This window comes from Aristolochia californica, unplaced genomic scaffold, assembly GCF_029961685.1.
Source record: "Aristolochia californica isolate CCGP_79_NKW_82.1479 unplaced genomic scaffold, dmAriCali1.0.hap1 SCAF_6, whole genome shotgun sequence".
NCBI classification, from domain to species: domain Eukaryota; kingdom Viridiplantae; phylum Streptophyta; class Magnoliopsida; order Piperales; family Aristolochiaceae; genus Aristolochia; species Aristolochia californica.
Genome location: NW_027182257.1, coordinates 4,369,566 through 4,394,028, shown reverse-complemented (window position 1 = coordinate 4,394,028; position 24,463 = coordinate 4,369,566). Strand labels below are relative to the sequence as shown.

The following is a 24,463-nucleotide window of genomic DNA, read 5'->3' as shown; positions in this document are numbered from 1 at the left end:
TGGAGGCTTTTAACTCTTCCCTTTCGGTCTGGTGGCAAGAACTGGAGCATCACCCCAACCCGGGCTGGGCACTTCCCTTCAAATTAAAAGCTTTAAAGGCGAAGATTCGCTCATGGTCCATTAATCATCGTGCTGTTGCTGCTTCTCAGAAAGACTCGGTTCGTCATCGCATCTCGGAGCTCGATCTACTCGAAGAGCAAAGGTCTATCTCTCCCTTTGATTTACTTCTTAGAAGTCACTTAGAAGTCAACTAAATTTAGAATTTTCAAATTTGCTTCGCTGTGAATCTGTCTGCTATAAACAACGGGCTAGATTTCGTTGGATGACCGAGGGGGATGGAAATACGAAGTTCTTCCATGCCATTGCCTCGGTCAGGAGGAGGGTTAACCGTATCACTTCTCTCTGTCATGGAGACCAAGTGATTATGGATAACTCCTCCATCTCTAATATTCTTGTGAAGTTCTTCTCAGAGATGTACTTCGAAGAGCGCTTTAATTGGCCAAAGCTGCCACAGCTCGACTACCTGTGCGTCTCTTCCTTAGAGGCGTCTGATCTGGAAAGGCCTTTCAGCTCAGAAGAAATCGATTTGGCTGCATGTGGGCTCCTGAAGGATAAAGCTCCTGGGCCGAATGGTTTTAATGGTGAGTTTTACCACAAATTTTGGGATACCATCAAATCGGATGTATATGCATTTGCCCAAAATTTCCACCAAGTCGGTATCACCCATAAAGTTGTAGGGGCTTCTTTCATAGCTTTAATCCCCAAAAAATCCTCCTCTTCCCTCCCCCAAGACTTTAGACCAATAAGTCTTAACCACCCGTTACTATAAAATCATTGCTCATCTGCTAGCAAACTGTCTTAGGGTCCACTTCTCCAAAATCAGAAATCCTTGCCAAAGTGCTTTTTCCGTGATGGGAATATTTTGGACTCTTCCATGGCTGCTCATGAACTCTTAGACTCTTTCAAGAAATCAAATCGGCCCAGATTCGTCCGTAAAATTGATTTCGAAAAAGCTTTTGACTGAGCAAATTGGAAATTAATTGATTACCTCTTCGATCAAATGGGTTTTGGGACTCGGTGGAAATTTTGGATGAGATGTTGTATCTCTATTGCATCATATTCTGTCCTAGTAAATGGAAAGCCGTGCGGTTACTTCAATGCTACAAGAGGCATCAAACAAGGTGACCCTCTGTCTCCTTTCCTCTTCACTCTCATCGGGGAACATCTTGCTTCTATGGTCCGGTTTGCTAAAAGCATGGGTTGGCTCAACCAAGATATTCCGCTCTTGCAGTATGGTGATGATATTATTCTCTTTGGAGAAGGTACAATGAATCAGATCTCCCACATAAAAGCTCTACTTAACCTTTTTGAGCTGTCTTCTGGACAAAAGGTAAGTTGCTTCCCCTTCGGGCACATATTTGGGCCTTCCTCTATCCCTTGTTTTACCTTCAAAATCTGTTTGGCACCCAGTCATTGAGCGTCTTGAAGGCAGACTTGCTTCCTGGAGAGGAAATTTTTGTCCAAAGCTGGTAAGCTTTTTCGTATAAAATCTTCTTCATGGTATCTCGTCTTATTTTCTGTCTTTGTACCGATGCCCTGCTTCTGTCAGAGATAAAATTGAGTTCCTGAAGAGGAGATTTTTATGGGGTGGGCAAAATGGGGAAAAGAAATATAGCCTAGTGAAATGGGCTGATGTTTGTAAACCTTTTGTAATGGGTGGTATTGGGATCCAAGATACTGCAACAACAAATTCTGCCTTGCTTATGAAGTGGATCTAGAAATTTAATATGCAACCGTCCTTGATTTGGTGAGACATTGTGGCGGCCAAAGCAGAAAAATTTTCTGGCTGGTGGACAGAAGGTGGAAGGTATTATAAATTATCTCCTGTGTGGAAAAAGAACGTACATTTGTTGCCTGCTTTCAAAAATGTCGTCAAGTGTTACAATGGTTCTGGCTGTCAGACAAAATTTTGGACTGACTGGTGGGTGGGCCCAAGTAGCTTCAATACCAGCCATTGTCAAATTTTCTCTCTTGCTAGAAACAAAGAGGCGACTATATCTGCGCTCGGGCTGAATTTTGGTGAGTGGAACTTAAACTTTCGTAGAGCGCTGACGGATGGCCAAGCCCTTGAAGCTGCTGATCTTGTCACGAGTCTATTGATGGTACATTTCAGAAATGTTTCAGACACGCTTAGCTGGACTCCATGTCCACAAGGTGCGTTTTCTACTTCTACTGCCTACAACTTCCTACTCCGAAATGTTTCAAACACGCTTAGCTGGACTCCATGTCCACAAGGTGCGTTTTCTACTTCTACTGCCTACAACTTCCGACTCCCTCCCCCACTACTCAATCCAATCATCCAACTGCCATTGCGTGGTCTTTACTTGTGCCTCCAAGAGCGAAGTTCTTCATTTGGACAGCGTGTTAAAACAAAATCCTGACATTTGATTTGTTAATTCGCCGAGGAACAAATGTTCTTGACCCCCTGTGCCCGTTTTGCCAAACCACTCCTGAAACCATGCGATTATGCTCATTCTGTCTGAACCGGACTCATCAACAAAATTGTTCTGCAATACTGTCCCTCTCAAAATCTCACATCTACTATACTCACAATCACAAATGCTCATCTCCCAAAGCTCAAAAAATTATTAATCTCATGCTGTGTTGGTCATATCGTCTGAGCTTTAAGGAAATAAAGAAATAATAAAAAATTCAATAAAAAATCTCTTCCAAACAATATTTTGAGCAATAGAATTGTTGGGCAAGTTACCAACTGGATCCTCATGTGGAAAGAATTTAAAAATCTCAAAGGAACAAACTTACGTGGAAACTTGCAACTTATAGCGGAAATGTCTTACTTGGCCATGAAAACTTGGTCTCCTCCTCTGTTGGGCCATTTCAAATTAAATTTCGATGGAAGCGCCTTCGGCTGTCGTGGGCCTACCGAGTATGGAGGGGTCATCCATGACGATAATGAAAACCTTCTTCTTTCATTTTCCGGGCCAATTGGTGAATCTGACTCAACAACTACCAAGCTTTCTGGTTTATATAATGGATTAAATCTTTTTCATCAACGGATGGTGGGCCCTCTTTGCGTCGAAGGTGATTCAAAAGTAGTCATCAATTGGTGCAAGAAGTCTTCTAAGCCTCCTTGGCGGCACTGGGATCTTTTTGAAGATATCTGTAATTTAATTTCTCATTTGCAATGTAGCTGGAATTATATTCCTAGATCCGCTAATCACTTAGCGGATAATCAAGCTAAATTAGGTGTTTCCCTCCAACATCTTGTTGTGGAGGAAGACCTTGTACAGTAAGGTATGTGTTTGTACATTTTCTTCTAGTAATACATTCACACCTTTTTCTAAAAAAAAAAAAAACTCCTTCCTGGCAATTGCTTACAAATATTTTCTCTTTGCATTTGTTGATATCAGAAAAAGTTCAATGGTTAATCTTCAGAATAGTATTGGAACAGGTCCTTTTCCTTCTGGAAATGAAAAGGACTATTCTGCTCTAAATTACTCTTAAAATACCTCTATGAACCATTAAAACTTTGTAATACTCATTTGGTCTAAGGGGATTTCTTATCTTTTGTTTTGTCCTATTAACACAGTTGAGAGAACTCATTTTGTGTCTCTTTTGGACATGCTTTTATGTTGTAGTGGGAGATTATCCTGGGAGCAAGTTCTTAAGTGTGCAAGACTTCGTAAGAGATACATATCTCTTTACATTTCTCTGCTGAAATCAGATGCTTCTCGGATTGTGGTGGATGACAGTGAGGAAATTGATGAACTGGATCGTGGACTCAATATGGAAGTTATTCTTCAATGGAGGTAATCTTTTGGCTTCTTAGTAACCTGAACATGTCTGAAGAGACCCTCAAAGACCTCAGTTTTGAGGTTGTTCTAATTAGTAATTCCTCCTTCCTACTCACCATTTGCACCTTTGGATGTTTCTACTCTGTTCACAGTTTGGCTGTGTGAATAAAAAAATTACTTAGCATACAAAAAGATGTAATGCAAATATTGTATGATTTTGTTGTTTTTTTGGGATTAGTTTGGGCTGTTGAATTTCCTTTTCTACTGCTGCCCCATGCAGGATGCTGGCTCACCAATTTCTTGAGCAGTCGACAGAGTCTGAACAGATCCTGAAAAAACAGAAGACAAAGAAATCATGGTGGTCACTGGGATGGTTTGTTATGTTTCACATAAGATCTTCTTTTTTCTTCTGTTTTTGTTTGTTTGTTTATTTTATTTATTTATTTATTTACTTTTTGGGCATCATACTCTTTCTGTATCTGTTCTTTGACTGTTGTTATGCTTTAGTCAATAACCAAAATTGCCATTTCTAGGAGTCAACAACCTGATGAAGATGGGGCTGAATATCAAGGTTTCAGTGAAGAAGACTGGGAACAGTTGAATAAAATAATTGGTTACAAAGAGGATTCTGAAGTACAGTTCCCTACAAATCAAGATAAGGGCATGCTTCAGACCCTACTGGAAATTCATATGAACCGTAATGCTTCAAAGCTTACCAAGGAAGGCCAAGAATCTGTTGCTGAATTATCATGTGAAGAGATGGATTGCACTGTACGGCTTTATTCGGAGGCAAAAGTTTTCGACCTGAAGTTGGGATCATATAAGTTATCTTCTCCTAACGGGGTCCTGGCTGAGGTTTGAATCCTTGGATCAGCTTATGTTTCCTTGGGTGTTTATAAAATTTATTTAGGGATGGCTACTAAAATTCTGTTCTTGTTTATTATGTCTAATCTTTATCCAGAGTGCGACTGGTGATAGTTCTTTAGTTGGTCTTTTCTCGTATAAACCTTTAGACGTGGATGTGGACTGGAGTCTGGTAGTGAAAGCTTCACCATGTTATATGACAGTATGTTTCTTTGTTTATTCATTTCCTTATTTTTTATTTTATTTTAATTATTTATTTATTAATCATATTTTTTTTTCAGTATTTGAGTGACTCCATCAGCCAAATTGCTAGTTTTTTCAAAAGCAGTACTGCTGTTAGCCAGACCATAGCACTGGAGACCGCAGCGGCAGTACAGGTTTCCTTCTGTTTGGTCTGATCATTCAAAAACATTTTGCCTTTTGTATTAGTCAAGTGTTGACACATTGTCCCTGTCTCTGCTCTATGTGAAGTCCAAATTTGATGAAGTCAAGCGAACTGCTCAGCAACAAGTCTCTAGGGCTTTGAGAGATCAAACCAGGTTTGATGCTATTTTCTTGGAAGAAAGTGTTGAAAGGAATGCATTTAATTTACTCATATAGATGCTAGACCAGCTCGTAGAAAAGGAGTTAAAAGTGGCTTCAACACATGATGATGGAGAACTGATGTTAGAGAGAACATATTTAGAAAACAGATATAATTGCCAACTCTTGCTTGATGCACGAGATAGTTTTTGGCTTTCTATGATCAAAATGTGTATGAAAAGGTGGCCTACCCATCAACAGGTCGAAGGAACGCTTGATACCACACAAATCCACTAACTACGAGTGGGATTGGAGAGACTTCCTGTTTTGGTTATTATACCGTTCTCCACCTGATTCCTTTTTTCTGTCCTCTTTTTATTTCTTTAACTTCTGCTCTAAGAATATATGGCGACATAAAAGCTTTTATGCTAAAATAATATTATATGATGAATATGGCTAGGAAACCCTTTTTTTTCTCTGTATTGTGTGTGACAGAGCTTTTATTTTCTTCTTCAATGTACCCTTCTTGCTTTGTCTTTGTGAGAGACAAAGATGTGATTGGGCAGCTGTATTAACCAAGACTTTAAGAGATCTCATCTCCTTTTCAGGTTTTTGCTCAACTTGGATATTGCGGCTCCTAAGATAACCATTCCCACTGAATTTTGCCCAGACAACTCAAATGCTACAAAACTCCTACTTGACTTAGGAAACTTGATGCTGCAGACACAGGTTACATGGAATATCCTTAAAAGGCACAACCACTTCTTCTTTTTCTTTCTCTAATTTAAATCTGTTGCTTTTTATGCAGGATGATGATGATTTGTGTTCGCCTGAGGAAAAAGATTTATATCTGAAATTCAATGTGTGTTTGAGTGATATATCTGCTTTTCTTGTGGATGGTGACTACCAATGGAATCAACCTCAGCATCATGACATGTCCTCCTCTTCAGAGAAAATTACCATTTTGCATGTTATTGACAAATGTGGGATAGTTCTGAACTTCCAACAGGTTACTATGGCCTTCACACTTTTCTGCTGGTGCTCCTCTTACTCTTTTTCTTAATCTTATCGTTTTTGTGGCTATTCTATTAATAGATAAGAATGGAGCACCCATCCTATCCATCCACTAGAGTTGCTTTGCGCCTGCCTTCCCTTGGACTTCATTTTTCTCCTGCTCGGTACCATCGACTGATGCAGGTTGCAAAGCTCTTTCAGGATGAAGGCTCAGAGAGCTCAGATGCTCTTATGCCTTGGAGTCAAGCTGATTTTGAGGGATGGTTATCACTTCTTGCCTGGAAGGTTTGTGGGCCATTGATTCTTTCTTTGAACTATCAACTGAAACTAGTCGGTTCTAATGGTTCTTCAGAATTTGATTCAATAGGGTGTCGGAAATAGGGAAGCTGTGTGGCAGCGTAGATATTTGTGCCTTGTTGGGCAATTTCTTTACATACTGGAAAGCCCTGGTGCCAAAACTTATAAACAGTACCTCAGGTGTGTGAAACCTTTTTTCTCAGCATGACTTACCCTTGTTTTTTAGATGTTTAAGAAATTGACATGTTTCTTTTGATTTAATTATTGTTCTAAAAGAAACCACTATGCCGAAAACATTATTATTAGGTTAACAAATATCATCACAACTAAAAATTGCCCCCAATTACTAACAAAATGTAAAGCTATTCAGCCATGTTTAAAATGCCTGGAAAACTACTTATCAATAAATTTTTATTGCCTGCTTTGTTTCTTGGACGCAATATTCATAACAATTGATGTATATTTTCTGAGCGATAAGTTAGAGTGAGAAAGTGAATGATGCATGATGACACCCATTAGGTATGACGACAAAGGAATTGCCGATCTTCGCGAACTCATACTGCCAACCTGGTCTTGCTATGCCTCTTATGCTCACTGCTTCCCTACTTCTCAGGGAAGGAAAGAAACCCTATAGGATAGTTGTGTATGAAGGTCGTTTTTTTAAATACTTTTTTGACAAAATAAAAATAATTACGAGATATTTAAATAAATAAATTAAGGCCGATCACTATTTTCAAAAGAATATTCTTAAATAGTTTCTTTATAGCAGCCTACGAGGAAAACAAGTGTATCAAGTTCCCCCGGAGTCCGTTGGCAATGTTGAGCATGTGCTAGCAGTTGGTGATGTTGGGTTATCCAATACCAAGGTATATTTTCTATTTCTGTTAGGGATTTTAATTGCTGCTTATTTTATGTGGAGTCTTGACTCTATCTACACGTTTTAAGTTTCTTATTTCATTGTTTATTTTGTTCATAGGTTGTGGAACATGTCAATACAATAGTTTTGCGATGTGATAGTGATGACTCTAGAAAAGCTTGGCAAGGTTGTCTTCAAGGAACCATATATCGTGCATCGGTAAATTTTTGTTTTCCTAATTTTTTAACAGGACTGTGGCTTATGTTTCATTTGAATTGATTAAGGTCATCATTTTCCTCCTATAAAGAGTATAAATTATTAAAAAACGCATTGCAAATCTTTTTTCCCCTAAAGTTTATATCTTAATTATGTCATAACATCTTACTAATTTTTTTTTTTTTTTTTGAAAGGTTTCATAACTTTTATTAAAAGATAAGCATTTCAAATACAACATAGTGTACAACATAGGATACAAAGCTGGAACAACCTTCTCTAAATAACAAGAGAGGGACAAGAGTAAAGAGAGGCTTTGGCAACTCTAGATGTAACAAGGTTGTCAGCTACTGAATTGGCAGATCTAGGGATTTTACTCCAAGCAATATGCCATTCAGATGATAGATCTGAAATCCCTCAAAAATCTTCCTAAAGGACCCAAGGGGCAGACCCCTTCTTTGATTCCCAAGCCAATGACTAGTGCACAATCGCCTTCTAGGATTTGGGGACCATTGAAGCATTGTTTGAATAACCCTACACCAGTCACCCCCCTCCCCCCCTTAAAAGCCTGCTGGGCATGGGTTTCCCCTAGAGGATCCATTAAAGTTGAACTTGATCCATGCTAGAGGTGGAAGCTGCCACTCTACCACCACCGGGGGCTTGGGGGCAGCAAGAGTATGACTGAGCTTGGCAAAGTTCCTAGATCAGCCAGTTCTTCTCTAAACCTCTTAGTTAGATTTTGTGTAGATTGTATCCTATTTTGTACTCAAGTTGTACTCTAAGCTTGCTTTGGCATTTCAATAAAAAGTAATTGCCATTTTCAAAAAGAAAAAAAGTTTTTGGTTGGAGCTTTGAAAAACAAGTGTATGCTTGATACTTTCCTTCATAACTAGTTACTGGAATTCCTTTCTTAGCTACTTGTTATAGTTTATAAAGTGGGTCAATTCAATTGTAATTAGAAAGTTTAGTCTTAGGGAACTATTTGTTAAGTTGGGTCTAGGACTGTCTCAAAATGACTAGCTGAAGTTAAGAGGCCTTTTCCTGGCTAATAGTTGCAGGATATTTCCAAGCTTTAGCCTTTGTGGGATTATCCCATTAATGCCCTCCCTCATATGAAGGCTACACAAACAGACATAGGCCTAGAATGGGGATGACAAATATAGGGCACAAACTAGGTCCAACAGAATTGACATCCTACTCTGATACCTTTTTTTTTTTTTTTTGGTTGAAAATACTTTTGTACCATGTTAATGTTGGATTTAGTTCAGCATCATTTCAAAACAAAAAAATGTTGGATTTAGATGCATCCAAAAAATAATTAGCCACAGTTGAGACCTTTTCCCTTTAATAATCAGAAGATTGTTCCAGACATTAACCTTTGTGGGATTATTCCCCCTAATAGTTCTATTATGGTGATGCAATTTGTTGTTTAGCATGTTTATGTTTGTTGTAGATGATATAATATGGGGGTTCTGCTGTACCTTTGATGAGTTCAAAAAGTTTACAATTTTTTTTAAATGGCAATAGTATTATTAAAGAAAAATAAATGACTGATTACAACATTAGACGAGGGAAAGGAAAGCCTTTGTGCCCTAAGGACAATTTTTTTCTTTTTGGCTGAGACAGGCTTGTGTCTATTCCTTTAAGCTAAGAATAGCTTCTTAGTGTTTTTATTCAATTGTTCTATCTACTGCTAGCTACGAAGCATGTATAAGTTTCAAATGCATATCTTTAACTTGAAAGCAAGGGCTTTTGAAAGTTGATTGGGTTACTCATCTTCCAGTTTTCTTGAATTTGGGCTTTAGTATCTAGATCCTCTTAGCTATTCACTCCATCATCAGAGACTTGAACTACATCAATCCTACTCTGCTGTACTCTACTTTCTGTTAGTGCCATAGCTAGATTCATCCTAACTACTTGCATCTATATCTTTTTAACCCCTCATTTATTTCTTACTGGTTATTCAACCACCATCAACTAAGTTGCCCATTTTTGGTTTCTCATTTTTTTCCATTTGATATTTGGTGGATTCTTGTCTAAATTTGCATGTTTTGCCTTCAACACAAAAAAGGGAGAAAGTGTATTAAAAGAAAAGCTTCTGGAGCTTATGTCTTGAACAAAAGATTAATCATCCCTTGCTCTATCTATAAATGCAGGATTCAGCTGCCATTGCGACTTTGTCTGGAATATCTTCAGATCTTGGGGAGAATACAGCTGATGTCGTACGTGATTCTAAAGTTGAGGATGTCATTATGTCGGAGAAAGTTTTTGTCACTGGTGTTCTTGATGAGCTGAGGATCTGCTTTAGGTGTCATAATAATGTAAGCATTAAAAAGTTTTTTTTTTTGAAAAATTATTGAGTATTCATCAAATGATATTTGAGTCTCTTTTACTCCAGTAACTAAGAGCATGATTTTCCTTAAATGCGTGCCACTATCAGGGTTACCGGAATTACAGGGAGATGCTTCTGACAGAGGAAAGACCTTTACTTGAGTTTTGTGCGATAGGTGGTCAGGTATATTATACTATTCTTTATTACTCTCTGCAAGGATGAACACTAGGAGTTTTCTGTTTGGCATTGTTGATATGATGATATGATAAAACAGGTTGAGCTGTCAATTAGGGCCAATGACATGTTCATTGGCACTGTTCTGAAAACCTTGGAGGTGGAAGATTTGTTTAGCTGTGAGGGAATAAAACACCGTAGATATCTTGCTCGATCCTTCATTGGGACCTCAGATAATGGTGATTCAAGCACATTGTCTGCTCTTTATAGTGCAGGATCCAAGAGGTACAACGACAGTGAATTTAATCAAACAGACGGGGAAGAGAAGTTTTATGAAGCATCTGAGAATCTAACTGACTTGGTCGAGTCTCCATTACCAGTTAGGGGCCAAGGCCCGCTCTCATTTAACAGGGAAGCCATCTTACCCCCTCGTTTTGATCATTGTGCGGGTCTACTCCCTGATATTGAGTTTCTATCAGGAAATCGAAAGTCTGGAGTAATGGATGTGTTAGATAGTTTTGTGAAAGCTCATATACTAATTCATGACCAGGATTCTCCGCTGTACTGTAAAGTTGATAAGGAGGTCAGTTGTTATTGCTCACTTTTATTGCATTCTGGTCAGTGTTTTGTAATGTCATGTTATTTTGAACCATTTTTGATTGACAAACTCTTTTTGATGGATCCATGCAGGTAATAGTAACCCTTGCTACTTTATCATTTTTCTGCTATAGACCAACTATTCTTGCCATTATGAACTTTGTGAATGCTATTAATGCTGAAGAATATAGCTACGATATTCCAAGAGAAAAGTCTGTGGTTCCCCATAGTGAGCAACAACAAGCAATGACAAATTCGGGTGATGATCCGAATTTTGCCTCTATACAAGAGCCAGTTGTCAGAGGCTTGCTGGGAAAAGGGAAGTCACGAGTTATCTTTTCTTTGGCTTTGAATATGTCACGTGCACAGATTCTTTTGATGAATGAGAATGGCTCCCAACTTGCAACCTTATCACAGACTAATTTGCTTGCTGATATCAAGGTTTGCATAATGTATTAATCTGACAATTTTTTTTTTTTTTTTTTTGTTTTGTGGAATTGTGTTTGCTGATATTTTCTCATTCTTTTTTTGTGATGTTTAAGGTGTTTCCATCTTCATTTGGTATAAATGCTTCTTTAGGAAATTTAAAAGTAAGTGATGACAGCCTCCCTAACATCCACCCATATTTCTGGGTCTGTGATATGAGAAATCCAAGGGGAAGTTCGTTTGTTGAGGTACCATTTTGAAACTGTCTTTGGATATTGCTTCTGCTTCTTCTTTTAGCAACGGTAGTGTGGATCTATGTGCATAAAGTCATACTGCTTTCAAGTTTTATATTATTGATGAAGACTGTGATTTACTTAAATATTTGAATTTCTATTCTGTAGATGCAGTCACCAATCATAAATCCACAAGCTATATAATTAATCAGTATCATCTTTAATCTATAAAAAAACTTTTCATCTCTATGGTAAGACACCTTAATATTGTTGTTGACGACAAGGTTTTAAACCTGCATGATCTTTTTAAGAAAAATCTAAGTTGAGAAATGTAGTATTTGTCATGGAGAGAAACAAAGGAATTCCCACAATTCTCAAAAGAGTAGTATTTGTCATGATCAAGCTGTTTTTGTTCTCTATCACTCTAAAGTTATGGATAAAATAGTGTTTTTCCATTTTTTTATTTATGTAGATAAAATTGAAGTTGATTAAGTGATTATGAATTTCTTTTATTTTTTATTTTTACTCTTTTTTCTATATATTACTGTAAAATTGGAACTCTGTTTTGACCTAGTCCAGAGTTGTTCAGCTTAGTGGTTAATGCAGTACATTATTTTTTTTGAAATGATGCTGATTTTATTAAGACAAAAGCTCAAAAGAGCAATTTATAAAGGAGGAAAACCTTCCCAAACAATGAGAGATTGCTGGGAAGTTCCGAATTTTGCCAATTTATTAGCCAAGGAGTTGGCTGATCTAGGAATGAGATTCCAATTACAATGAGTAGAAGATACAATGTCAGCAATACTATCAGTGATGGGCCAGTGGCGCCAAGGGCTGATCTAGGAATGAGATTCCAATTACAATGAGTAGAAGATACAATGTCAGCAATACTATCAGTGATGGGCCAGTGGCGCCAAGGGGGGAAGCTGTCTTTGGAACACCAACTAATAACTGTCTTCGAGTCGCCTTCAATGATTAACTTGCCATGGAGATGATCCCTGAAGATTTGGAGGCCGAACAACAGAGCACTAACTTCAACAATATTAGAATCGGCAATGCCCACCGGACCAACTTAAGAAAGAATATGGTCTCCATTCACATCACCTGCTCCAGTCGGCCCAGGACATCTAATAACACTACCATCAAAATTCAGCTTAATGCTGGGGCCAAACATATGAGCGATCAAATTCCAATTTTCATGAAGGGAAACCCCTGATAGAGTGGCAAAATCATTCTTTATATGAAGCCAGCTCGAGATGAGGCCAACGACATGAAAAGTCATGTTGTTCGGGGTGCTAGCTTTGGAGTTGAATATCCGGTTGTTCTGCTCGAGCCAAATGCACCATGGAACATGCGCAAAATAGACCAAAAGTATTAACTTGCCAGCCGAGGAAGGAGAATTTCTCGAACCATCTCAAAGGTGCCAAAGAGGTCCTGATGTAGCCCCACTTGGAGCCCAATTTCTGGAAAAATCTTCATCCAAACTTGCCATGAAAATCCACAGTGTAAGAGGACATGCTGGACTCTCTTCGCACTCACCGCAAAGAGGACAAGAAAGATCGACGGCAGTGAAGCCTCTTCTATGAAGGTTGTTTGAAGTAAGAATCTGTTCTCTGATGGCTGACCACACGAAAATTTTGATTTTGCTTGGCGCTCAAGCCAGATTCGCCTTTTGCTCATGAATACTGTAGTCTTGCTTTCTGATATGAGAGTAAGCTGAAGTGACAGTGAATTGGCCATTATTACTGGGCTTCCAAATCAGCTTATCAACTGAGTGCTCCCGGATAATAGTACTACTGAGCTTGGTAAGGAGAGAGGAAAAAGCCAACGATTCCTTATCATTTAATCCCTGACGGAATGGGAGACTCCACGAGTGATCACTTAATGAATCAGCCACAAAGCAAGAGAGGTCGCTTGCCACAAAGCAAGAGAGGTCGCTTGCCACCCTATGCAGCCTCGGGAAGTCCTCCGAGAGGGATCAGGGGCCACACCATTCATCCGACCAGAAGAGAAGGGTTCTTCCATTGCCCGTGTGAAACGAGGTGGCATCTCTGAATACTGGAAGGAGCTTGAAAATTGATTTCCATATCGGGGAAAGGAGGCGAGTGGCGCCGCCTTCTCTCCACCAGGCATCCAAAAACTGAAGGTAGAATATCACCATATTACTCCATAAACTGTTATGCTTGTTGTTGAAATTCCAAATCTATTTGAGCATAAGAGCTTTGTTCATTTATCTTGTAGGCCGGATGCCCAATCCTCCCCTATTATGAGGCATGCAAATATCCTTCCAACTAACCAAATGGTATCTGAAGGTGTCTTCTGAACCTCTCCATAGAAATCGTCGATGGATGACATCAATTTTGGAGCAAACGGAGGCTGGACAGTGCATGAATGATAACAGATAATTTGGCAACCCAACCAGACAAGACTTGAGGAGAGTAAGACGTCCTGCTGTTGATAAGAGTTTAACCCTCCAAGTGGCTAGCCTCTTTTCAAATTTCTCAATGAGGGGGGACCATAGTGACGCCGAAGGCCGAGAATCAAAAAGTGAGAGCCCAAGATATGTAGCTGGCATATTTCCCACAGAGCATTCCAGGTAGTCTGCCATATCCCCAAGTCCAGCTGGATCAATGTGATAGCCAAGAAGAGTGATTTTTCCCCAGTTTATGTTCTGACTGGAAGCCAATTCAAATTATCCCAGCACGACATGCAATTTTCTTATCTGATCCATAGTACCAACCCCGAAGCAAATAGTATCATCTGCAAACTGGAGAATTGGAATATTAAAGGTTGTGCAATCTGTTGTGGGAAGGAGCTATCCCATATTCTTGGCCGAGTAGATCAAGGAGGATAGATATACTGCTACCACGTTGAAGAGCAAGGGGGAGAAGGGGTCTCCCTGTTTGATTTCCCTGGTTCCCTTAAAATACCCACAAATTGTTCCGTTGATAAGGACAGAGTAGCTTGCAGAGGAGATGTAGATTTGAATCCAGAAGCGCCATTTTTCCCTGAATCCCATCTTCCCCAGGAGGGTGTCTAGAAACTTCCAGTTAACTCTGTCAAATGCCTTTTCGAAGTTAAATTTGAGGATGAATCTGGGGAGCTTTCGGACGTTGAAATGATGACTAAGTTCATGACATGCCATGGCTGAAACAAGAATGTTTCTTCCCTTAATAAAAGCACTCTGGCCATGGTGAATGGCAATACGGAGGACTGCCCTGAGTCGACTAGCAAGGAGGTGCGCAATCACCTGATCGGCCGGAAGTCGGATGGGAGTTCTGCCCCATCTTTTTTAGGGATGAGGGCGATGAAAGAGGCTCCAATACTCCTATATTTGATGCCATGCTGATAAAAGGAGCGGGCCTTGCCGAAAATGTCATCTTTGATGAAGGGCCAACAATGGCGATAAAATTCTCCGTTGAATCCATCCAGGCTCAGAGCATGATCCAGAGAAATACCAAGGACTGCAATTTCAATTTCCCGACTAGAGAAGGGGAGCTCGATGAGACTAGCTGCAACTGATGGAATAACCTGGAGGTTAACCCTTTGGAAGAAGGGCCGGACTGGCTGGTGATCAGAGTATAAATTTGCAAAAAAAAATTCACCAGTGAGTCGAAAATAAGGGCTCGGTCCGAGGTGGTCTCACAGTTGACGCTGAACATGGCAATGCGGTTGGCCCTTCTTCGTGCAGAGGCGACTGCATGGAAGAATTTAGTATTAGCATCCCCATTGGAGAGCCATTTGAATCTTGCATGTTGCTTCCAATGCACTAACTCGCTGTAGGCGAAGGACTGCAATTGTTCTTGAAGGGCATACCTCTGAGAGACTTCCAGAGAAGAGAGACCTCTAACTTTCTCCTCAGAGTCGAGAGTGGCTATCTGAGCAAAGGCATAGGCTCTCACAGCCGAGGAAGAGGCCTTCTTTTCGGAGGCCCAAGACCGCAGCAGTGGTTTCAACATCTTGAGCTTGATTGGGAAGGTCCACCTGCTCGGGCCAGCAACGGACATATTCTCCCAAAAGGATTGGAGAGATAGATCGAAAGAGGGGTCCACCATCCAATTATTGTTGAATTTGAAAGAGAGAGGGGGGGGGGGGGGGGGGGGGGGGGGGGGGGGGGGGGGTGTGCAACTGCCAAAATGGTATCAACCATAATCGACCATTGATCAGAGACGACTCGATTGAGCACTTTGTCGGAGACATTGCTGTAGAGTTGAGGCCAATCATTGCTGGCTAAGAATCGGTCCAACTTTGAAAGGATAGGGGGTTGCCTGCCATTTGACGACCTAGTGAAAGTCTTCCCAGATAGGGTAATCTCATCCAGGTCCCAACTTCCAATAAAATTAGCAAATAGCCTGATGGAGGTTGTGATTCTCCAGGACAACGGGGATTTCTCATGACAGAAGCGAGTGACATTGAAGTCGCCCACAAGCATCAGAGGAATAGGTCACATCTGACAAGTCCTCAATAAATCCTCCCAAAATAGGTGGCGCTTTTGGTGTCTGCTAGGACCGTAGACACCAACTAGCACCAAATGTTTCCTGAACTTTTGTCTCGCAGCTTGATGCCAAGGGAGTAAGAGCCACAACAACGATCAAGCACCTCAATAGTGCTAGTGTCCCACATCAGTAGGATACCGCTAGCCGATCCCATTGCATCCACTGAAGCCTAGCCGGGCTCCTTTAGATGCCACAACTCGCGGATGTATCCAAGGGGAAGAGAAGCCACCTTGGTTTCTTGGAGAACAACAACATATGCCTTGGTAGAAGCAAGGAGGTCCCGAATGGAGGCGCGGCGTCGCAAAGACCCAATTCCACAAACATTCCAGGAGAGAATAATCATTGATCATTATTCATCTTCTTCGACTTCTCAGATGGGTGGTTATCTCCAGGGAGGCTCCGTGAAGATGGTGCCCATCACCTTGGCAAGTTCTACTATCTCGGCCCAGGTTTCTGGGTCGTATTTGTGCTGTTCTGATTGGAGAGCTGCCACAAATGCTTGAGCTCATTCACCTGGCTCTGGAATGATGAAATCTCATGTCTCTGGGTTGCAGGGGTATCGAGTCGTAGCACTGGGTCCTCCTTGTAGAAGCTGTCTTTGCTGACCTCTAGCTCGGCGGTGGTAGGTGACAACGGGAGGGGGACAGTACATTATTATGTTGAAAAATTAACAGAATATCTACAGATCTGTGATCACCACAACATCACTTGTGTTTATGACTTCTTCAATTTAAAGATAGCTGACTTTCCTTCTCTTTATTATTATTATTTTTTGAAGATATTGAGGAATTCATTGATTAGAGAAAGGTGATACAAGGTACAAAAAAACTACTAACTGAGTAGAAGAGCCCTATAAGAATAATACTGAAGTGCCCTATAAGAATAGAAAAAAAGAAAAACTCAGCCAGGGTCAAAAGGATAGGAGGGATCATTTGAACTAAACCATCCTGAGGTACACCTAATGTAGCCAACTGATCCGTAATACCATTCCCACTCTGAACAATGTGATACCTAGATAACTGGAGGCCACCACAAAGTGCTTGAGTCTCATTACAGAGAGATCAAAATGGTCAAGGAGGTGATGAAGTAGAGAGAACCAACTAATAATGACACGAGACTCACTGTCTTCTAAAGGAGAATCAAAATGCTGACCTCAAAGCTCTCAAGCCACAAAGAAAAACTTTGAGTTCAGCTTCTATTGGATCGTAGACCTCAAAAGGAGCAGAAAAAACATGCAATACGTGTCTCGAGGCATCATGAACCTCCCTCACCTTACAACTCCAGCCATGGATTACCCCTTGAAATTCCATTGAAGTTAAATTTTAGCCCCTCTAGTGGATGATCTGTTCAACAGTATAATGGCTCACTAGATCAGTAAAAGCAGCAATTTCACGCCAATGTGAACACAAAATAGCACTTGTATGGGCCTGAATGATGGGGAACTTACTAATCCAATGTTGCGTATGATGAATCATAGGCTTGATTTCTTGCCCAATAAACGAGTTTAATTTGCAAAAGTTCTTTCTTCCCTCAAGCCATAGACATTGGCCAGCCATAAAATTCTGCCCTGCCTAGGAAGACTCTAAGTGGAACCTGTAGCAGCAGGCCAGGAAAAAGAAGCCAGGAAACTGAAACGCTAGCCAATTTTTGCAGCATGAAATAGAATCCAAACCTTAAACCCTGACTTTCCAATTTCACGCTCAAGTTTCTGAAATAGAAAGTCTTAAATTGGAAAGTCTTTAAGGTACAGTTTCCTACATCAGCAAAGTTAAATTAAAAAGTTCTGAAAAATCTGATATTTGGGTGAAAAAGAAGAGAAATAAGAGAAGAAAAGCTTGGAGAGGAGCAGCAGCAGCTGCCTTGAGGTGCGTGCCTAAAAAAGGACGCCCCCTTTTCTTTTAATCAGGGTTTTAAGTATTTTTACATAAAGGACAAAAATACCCCGAAAAATATAAACTTACATATCTCCTAAAATACATCTCTAAAATGAATAAAAATTGAACCATAGGCTTATGAAGACATTGTCTACCTAACAGACATCATAATAGATAAAAACATAATATATGAAATGTCCAAAATACCCATAAGTTGATATTTTAATACTCCCCCTTAAACTGGAGAGTAAATATCAAATAACCCCAACTTGTCACAAAAGGATACATGTTCACGTCTTCCCAATGGCTGGGTAAATACATCACCCAACTAGTCTGAAGACTTCACATATGGAGTTACCACATTTCCTTGCATCACCACATCTCTATTAAAATGGCAATCAACCTCTATGTGTTTGGTTCTCTCGTGGAATATAGAGTTGCTTACAATAAAGATGGCTGCCTGATTATGACACTTCATGATCATAGGACCTGGTAACTTGAAACCAAATTCAAGAAGAACAAATTTAATCCAATAAGTTCACTAGTTGTGTGAGCCATGGCTCAATATTTAGCCTTTGCACTAGATCTAGCCACAACTGTTTGTTTTTTACTTTTCCAGCTTACCAAGTTACCTCCAACAAAACAATTTTAGCTTGATGTAGACCGTCTATCCATCTTACACCCAGTATAATCAACATTAGAATATCCAAGTACATCAATCTATCCGTTCTAAGTATACAACATGCCTTTTCTAGGTGCACCCATCAAATACTTTAAAATCTGTTGAGTAGCTTCTAAATGTGCATTATGTGGATTTTCCATGAACTTGCTCACAATTCCCACAACAAATGAAATATCTGGCTTGGTAACTGTAGCATAAATCAATTTACCTACCAAGCGTTGGTATTGAGTTTTGTCCTTGAGAGTAGGACCCCGTGTGTCATGAAGATTATGGTTGACTTCTGTGGGGGTATCTATCAGTTTAACTCATAACAAACCATACTCCTGCAGCATATCTAATATATATTTCCACTAGGAGAGAACAATATCTTGTTTGCTACGGGCAACTTCAATGCCAATAAAGAACTTGAGGGGGCCTAAATTTTTCGTCTAGAAATATGTTGCCAAGTACTATTTAATTTTGGTAGTGCCTTCAAGATCATCACCAGAGAGTACAATATCATCTATATAGACCACCAAAACAACTACACTAGTCTTCCTCTTAAGTATGAACATATAATGATCACAATGGCTTCGGTGGAACCAGCAGATCAAGGCTCTTCTTGGTCTTAGGGAAAAATGAGAGACGAGAGATGAGAGACGAGAGACGAGAGCGAGTGCGACCGAGGGGTGATCGTCGTCCCCGATCAGAATCCCCTCCCGATCGCGGCTACCATCGCCAATACCGAACCCGCCGCTCGCGGGGGACGAAGTCCGATGACCCTTTCAATCGTCCTGGCGAGCTCTAGACAACACTGCTGATGATGTCTGACAACCTGCCCAAGCTTCGATTTTGCTTCATCGCCACAACGCCGACGACCAAGCGAGGAATTTCGGGCATGGCTCTTTGCGTGACGCTCTTCGGATTGAAGAAGATGATGATGACACCGATTGGACCACCGTTTTCCGGCGACAGAATTGCGACCAGCATTCCCGTGGCTTTGTGACGCCCTCCCTGACCCACTTCATTATGGACCTTCCACCCTGACGATTGCTCGTGTGGCTCTCTGAGCCATTCCCTGCTTTCGGGTGACGGTAAAGACCGGACCTCACTGTGCCTTCATCACCATTCTGATCAATGCCTATGCCTCCATCTCCCAGTTCACGGATGTCATCGAAGCTGTTCGAGATTCCCCACCGAGATCCAAAGAGCTCTGGACTGGGCCTTGGAGAATTTAGCTTTCTCAAACTGCTGATCGAAAAAGCTCTACCAACTGTTGCATTACTTAGTTCCCTGACCAAACCACCATGACACGCATCACTATTCCGGAGGCTACAAACTCTTCTTTTGGCTGGACCCATTTCACCCAATGTCTTCGACACTTCCTCCCGTTGCCGCTAGCTACCCCCAACCTCCCACCCCCTACTACCCTCCAATTTTTCCAAACCCGATGATCTCAAAGCACACACCCTTCCTTCTCCCATTCCAGCTCCCCCACCCCTCCCACAAAACCTGAATCACCAATCCCAGTCGGTCTCTGATCGAGATTACCCAACCATTTCAATTTTCCTACACCTACTTTGCCTTGGCCTCGACAAATTGGAATGCGCAGCTCTGGTTTGTTCGGATGCTCCACGCATCGAAGGCTTGGCTATCTCTAATTGGTTTTCTTGATAATTGTGGCGATTATAGGCCGAAATCCTCATACCTCTGCCCTAGTGAGTGGATTGTTTCTTTTCGATCACTTGGAGATAGATGGATGGCAGCTTGACTCCCCACCTCAGGTCCCGTCTCCTCTGTTTGTGAATGGAACCCATCTTTGCATTGACGCTATTTCGGGCAATGGGTTCAAATTGGGGGCCTTCCACCTGAACTGTAGGACGAGAATAATTTCAAGCTTAATCGACACCCTCATCCATCTTGATGAATGTACCGCCGATCGACGGTGACTTTACCAGGCTCGCCTATTTGTCAATCCTAGACGCATTCAATCCTGGAAGTCTTTCCTGCAAATTGACACCAGCCAAACCTCCTTTTGACTCTGCATCACTTTTGGAGACCTCATCGGGGACGATGCTATTGTTGCCGACATCAGCAGCAGTGGCGACACCCAAACCCGACTCACTGATTGCCTTGACTAGGCCAACCCGGTGAGTCACCCACCTTACTCGCCGGCCCCCTTAAACCCCTTGCCTCCCCTTGCCACCTCTACACCGCCTGATAGCCTTTTGCCCCTTTGACTGAGGCTACCCCCCCTTACCCTTCATTTCGAATTCAAACCCTGACCCACCTCTTCAAAACTTTCTCTACCACCCTGACCCTAAAATTTCCCAAGTTGGCTCGAGACCTTACCTGCTCGATGGCAAATTCTTGGAGAAATCAGTCTTGGAGTCTTCCATTCCGCCAAGGGCTGAATGATGAGGTAGCCACATCATTATTTGAGAGCATGCGATTGGTAAACTGATATGGAAGCATAACATTAATGGTCTATTTGCTGTTGCCTCGGCCTATTCTCACATAAGAGAAGATGATCCCAACCTGCCTGAGCATAAGGCAAATCTGGCACGGAATCTCTCTGCGCCTAGCAAGATCAAGTTTTTTATGTGGACTGCCATCATAGAGCAGATCCTCACTTTTGACAATCTCCACAAGAGAGGCTCACTACTCGTGACTGCACCTGTCCTCTCTGTGGTGTGTGTGAGGAGTCAATACAACATGGTCTTGTTCGCTGCGGGTTCTCTTGGCAAGTTTGGATGGTGATTTTTCAGAAGATTGGCAGTCAAGTGGGGCTTCTCCAGGACCTCTTTGGCACTTGTCAGATGGTGATGGGGACCTGCCTGCCTAGATTGGGCAAGTTACTCCTCTCGGCATGCCTTGCTCATATTTCGTGGTGCCTATGGCTAGAATGCAACAACCGGAGATTCAACTCCAAATCCAGTACCCCAGATAGCACGACTTCTTATGCAATGGGCTGTATCTCTAGCTGGTTGCAGACCAGAAAGGAATTTGCTACTCTGTCAGGTATTTCCCTTCGTGGAAATTGGAGTCAGTTGGCTCATATGGCGGTTTCCCACAAGATGCCGATCATGGCCGTTTGGGAACCTCCTCCTAGCGACTGCATCAAGCTCAACTTCGATGGTAGTGCATTGGGTTGACATTGTGTCCACAATTCATCATAGTTGGAATCATATTCCTAGATTAGCCAATTCCTTGGCTAACAAATTGGCTAAATTTGGAACCTCCCAGCAATCTCTCATTGTTTGGGAAGGTTTCTCCCCCTTCTGTAGTCTTGCGCTGATCTTTTGAGTTAATAAAATTCAGCATCATTTTAAAAAAAAAAATTCTCATTACCTCCCCCAACTACCTCCACACAGCTTGACCCTCTCAACCTAATTTAACCAACCCCACGACCCAAACTCTACTCCTTTTCAACCTCAGTCAGAAGCCCAACTTGACCCTCCCAACCTAATTTAACACCTCCCCCCCTCCCCCCTCTCTCAAGCCCATCTCCTTAATTACTTTGATAGCGAGTCTAGAAACCTCCGCTGGTCACATACCAGCTCCGACACCACATTGCTTCCAGAGCCCTTTCTCCTGGAGAATCCAGCAACACGCCTCTTCTCCCGGCTGATCCGGTCCTGGGAGATTTCTGCTTTCCCCCGTCGGACTACAAAACTCAGCAATTTTTCCAGGCTCTGCAATCTGAATGTGGAAAAGTTAATGAGGAAACTTGGAGTCATATGATGGAACTTGCAAAGAAAATGGGAGTGACTTATCAGGGCTACCTATCGGGAGACAAGTCCACTTCAGGAGTTAACCACAAAGGAATGTCCATGACATTGGCTCTCCTAGGACGTGCACAATCTCCTTACTAAGAGCCGCCCATCAATTGTAATCATACAAGAATCTAAATGTCAAAACCCTTATAATTCCACTGTTCATGACTTATGGGGCTGAAGCAATTTGGAATGGCTAGCTATTAATGCTATTGGATTATTCGGGGGACTTTTCCTCTAGAACTCATCTGTGGTTGAAGTCTTGGATCACGTTATTGGTTCCTTTTCTATTGGAGTCATAAAGGACAAATGAATTGGTTTTATTTGGGGCCTTGCTGGAATCTACAGGCCCACTCGTTACCGGGAGCACCGCTCCTTTTGGGAGGACCTTACTGATCTTCTCTCTCGTTGGCCCATCCTTTAGCTCCTTGTTGGGGATTTTAATGCAATCCGCTTCTGCAGTGACAAGTCTCTCTCCTGCAACACCAGAATTTCTTCTACTATGCATCACTTTACCGACTTCATTGGAGGCTTTGAATTGGAGGAGATCTGTCTTTCTGGTAAGACCTTCACCTGGTGTAATGGGCAAAGACCGCCCATCCTTTCCACAATTAACTGAGGGGATATCATATATCTATCTATCTATCTATATATATATATGTATATATTGGTGAGAACGATAAGAATGTCATATTTAGAGAGGAGAAAAACAAGAGAAGCTAAAAGAAAGTCAACTTTCAGATAAAAAATACAGAAAATGAAAGAAAATGTATCAATGGACATTAAAGGGAAATGAAATTTCCCGCAATGACTTCATTTAGGGGAGCACTTTGTCTCTCCAAAGATGTTTATGGAGTTGACAGTGTGCATCATAGGTAGACATTGATTTTATACTTCAACAATTTTCAAAGCTTTATGGAGCTAGGTATTCTAGTGGGAGATAAAGCAACGGGTTTTGTAATCCTCAACAACTCTTTTTTTTTTTTTTTTTTTGAATGAGTGATGAATCTATTCAAGAAACAAAACTACAAGCTAAAGGAGAACTCCCCTTACAATTTGAACTAATCCTCGACAACTTGATCCCATCCAATTGTCACCAGCGAAGGATTCATGCCCATGTAAGTTTCGTTAGATAAACCTTGAGCAGCATGTTGATAGTTAAGCTGAGGAACTCCAAGATATCCAGAATGTCTAATGGGATAAGTTCGAAGTGTGGATTGAATTAATTGTTCTCAATAAGTAGGCAATGTATTCCAAACCAAGAAATTTCAACCTTAATGTGCCCATTATTGCAAAACTGATTAAAGGGAACTGCTACCAAAACAGATTCAAAGGAACTGCTGCCTGGTGGCAAAGCTTCGCCATACCTAAAAAAGAGACTTTAGAGGAAGAAGTTCAGACATGCAATTAGATGAATAAGGAACTTGCTCGTCAGTCTTGCAACAAACCTTGGTTGAGAGGTTCAACTACCTCAATTAAGGTAATTGACCGGCTGATGCATATATTGATGAATCCCATAAGATAATTCCTAGACTTATAGTTTGAGTAAGTTGAGAGGATTTTTTCGTTTTAGCAAATAAGTCAAGAGGATTTAGTGCCTAGATATTTCAATCACCTAAAATTTCCATATACAAAGAATTGCATGTCCAGACAGGCATGAATGTTTAATGTCATCTAGAAGGTCAAGTTTCTTGTGAATTAGTATAGCCAACATTCATCCAATCCTTCAACTACCCATAAGGGCAGCCATATGTTTAATGCATATGCAGCCCCATCTAATCCCTGAAACCTAGTATGTCTATCCAGCAGATCAAATAATAGACCTCTCAAAACGACCCAACTTATGCCAAGCGCCTGTCAGTAATGTGAGAAATTTGTACACTGTTGACCTCAATGTCCTAAAAAAGTAAAGCAGTTATGAGTGCATGAAGATGGAAGTTTAGAAAGTAGCATTATTTCTGTATTGATGATGAGGAAGGAGATATGGAACTTCTCTTGGAAGATTTGGATCTTCTATATCAATTTGTTTGGGTTTCCTCTCTGCATGCCAAAATCATTTGTTGACTTTTGACTGTGGTTGTGGGTATTCCTTTGCTACTCTTGGGTAACTCAATGCTTAAGGCATGCTTAGCCTTTGTCCCTTGGGGCATTTGATGGGAGAGAAATCTTTGTTGCTTATGGCAATGGGCATCTCCATGTCATTCTGTTGCCGATAAGATCATGGTTGACATGGTGCCTAGACTTTGTTCTCTTAATTCATTTCAGGTGATTTTCAGGGGCTTCATCCTTCTCAATTGGTGCTAGATTGCTAGT

The 24,463-nt window shown here is 41.1% G+C and overlaps 1 protein-coding gene across 3 annotated transcripts in view; it reads left to right on the top strand.

Moving 5' to 3' along the window:
* Positions 1-24,463, top strand: part of LOC137935068 (uncharacterized) — an 82,878-nt gene that overhangs the window by 7,272 nt on the left and 51,143 nt on the right. For 2 of the 3 annotated variants that reach the window (XM_068779712.1, XM_068779710.1), the window contains exons 10-26: positions 3,660-3,830; positions 4,096-4,188; positions 4,349-4,670; positions 4,777-4,881; positions 4,961-5,056; positions 5,151-5,218; positions 5,810-5,930; positions 6,010-6,210; positions 6,297-6,500; positions 6,583-6,692; positions 7,279-7,378; positions 7,489-7,587; positions 9,738-9,902; positions 10,022-10,096; positions 10,188-10,670; positions 10,778-11,125; positions 11,227-11,358. In XM_068779712.1, coding sequence (XP_068635813.1) covers positions 3,660-3,830; positions 4,096-4,188; positions 4,349-4,670; positions 4,777-4,881; positions 4,961-5,056; positions 5,151-5,218; positions 5,810-5,930; positions 6,010-6,210; positions 6,297-6,500; positions 6,583-6,692; positions 7,279-7,378; positions 7,489-7,587; positions 9,738-9,902; positions 10,022-10,096; positions 10,188-10,670; positions 10,778-11,125; positions 11,227-11,358 — 2,893 coding nt within the window. The remainder of the gene's footprint in view (positions 1-3,659; positions 3,831-4,095; positions 4,189-4,348; positions 4,671-4,776; positions 4,882-4,960; positions 5,057-5,150; positions 5,219-5,809; positions 5,931-6,009; positions 6,211-6,296; positions 6,501-6,582; positions 6,693-7,278; positions 7,379-7,488; positions 7,588-9,737; positions 9,903-10,021; positions 10,097-10,187; positions 10,671-10,777; positions 11,126-11,226; positions 11,359-24,463) is intronic. The other variant, XM_068779711.1, reaches the window with a different exon arrangement.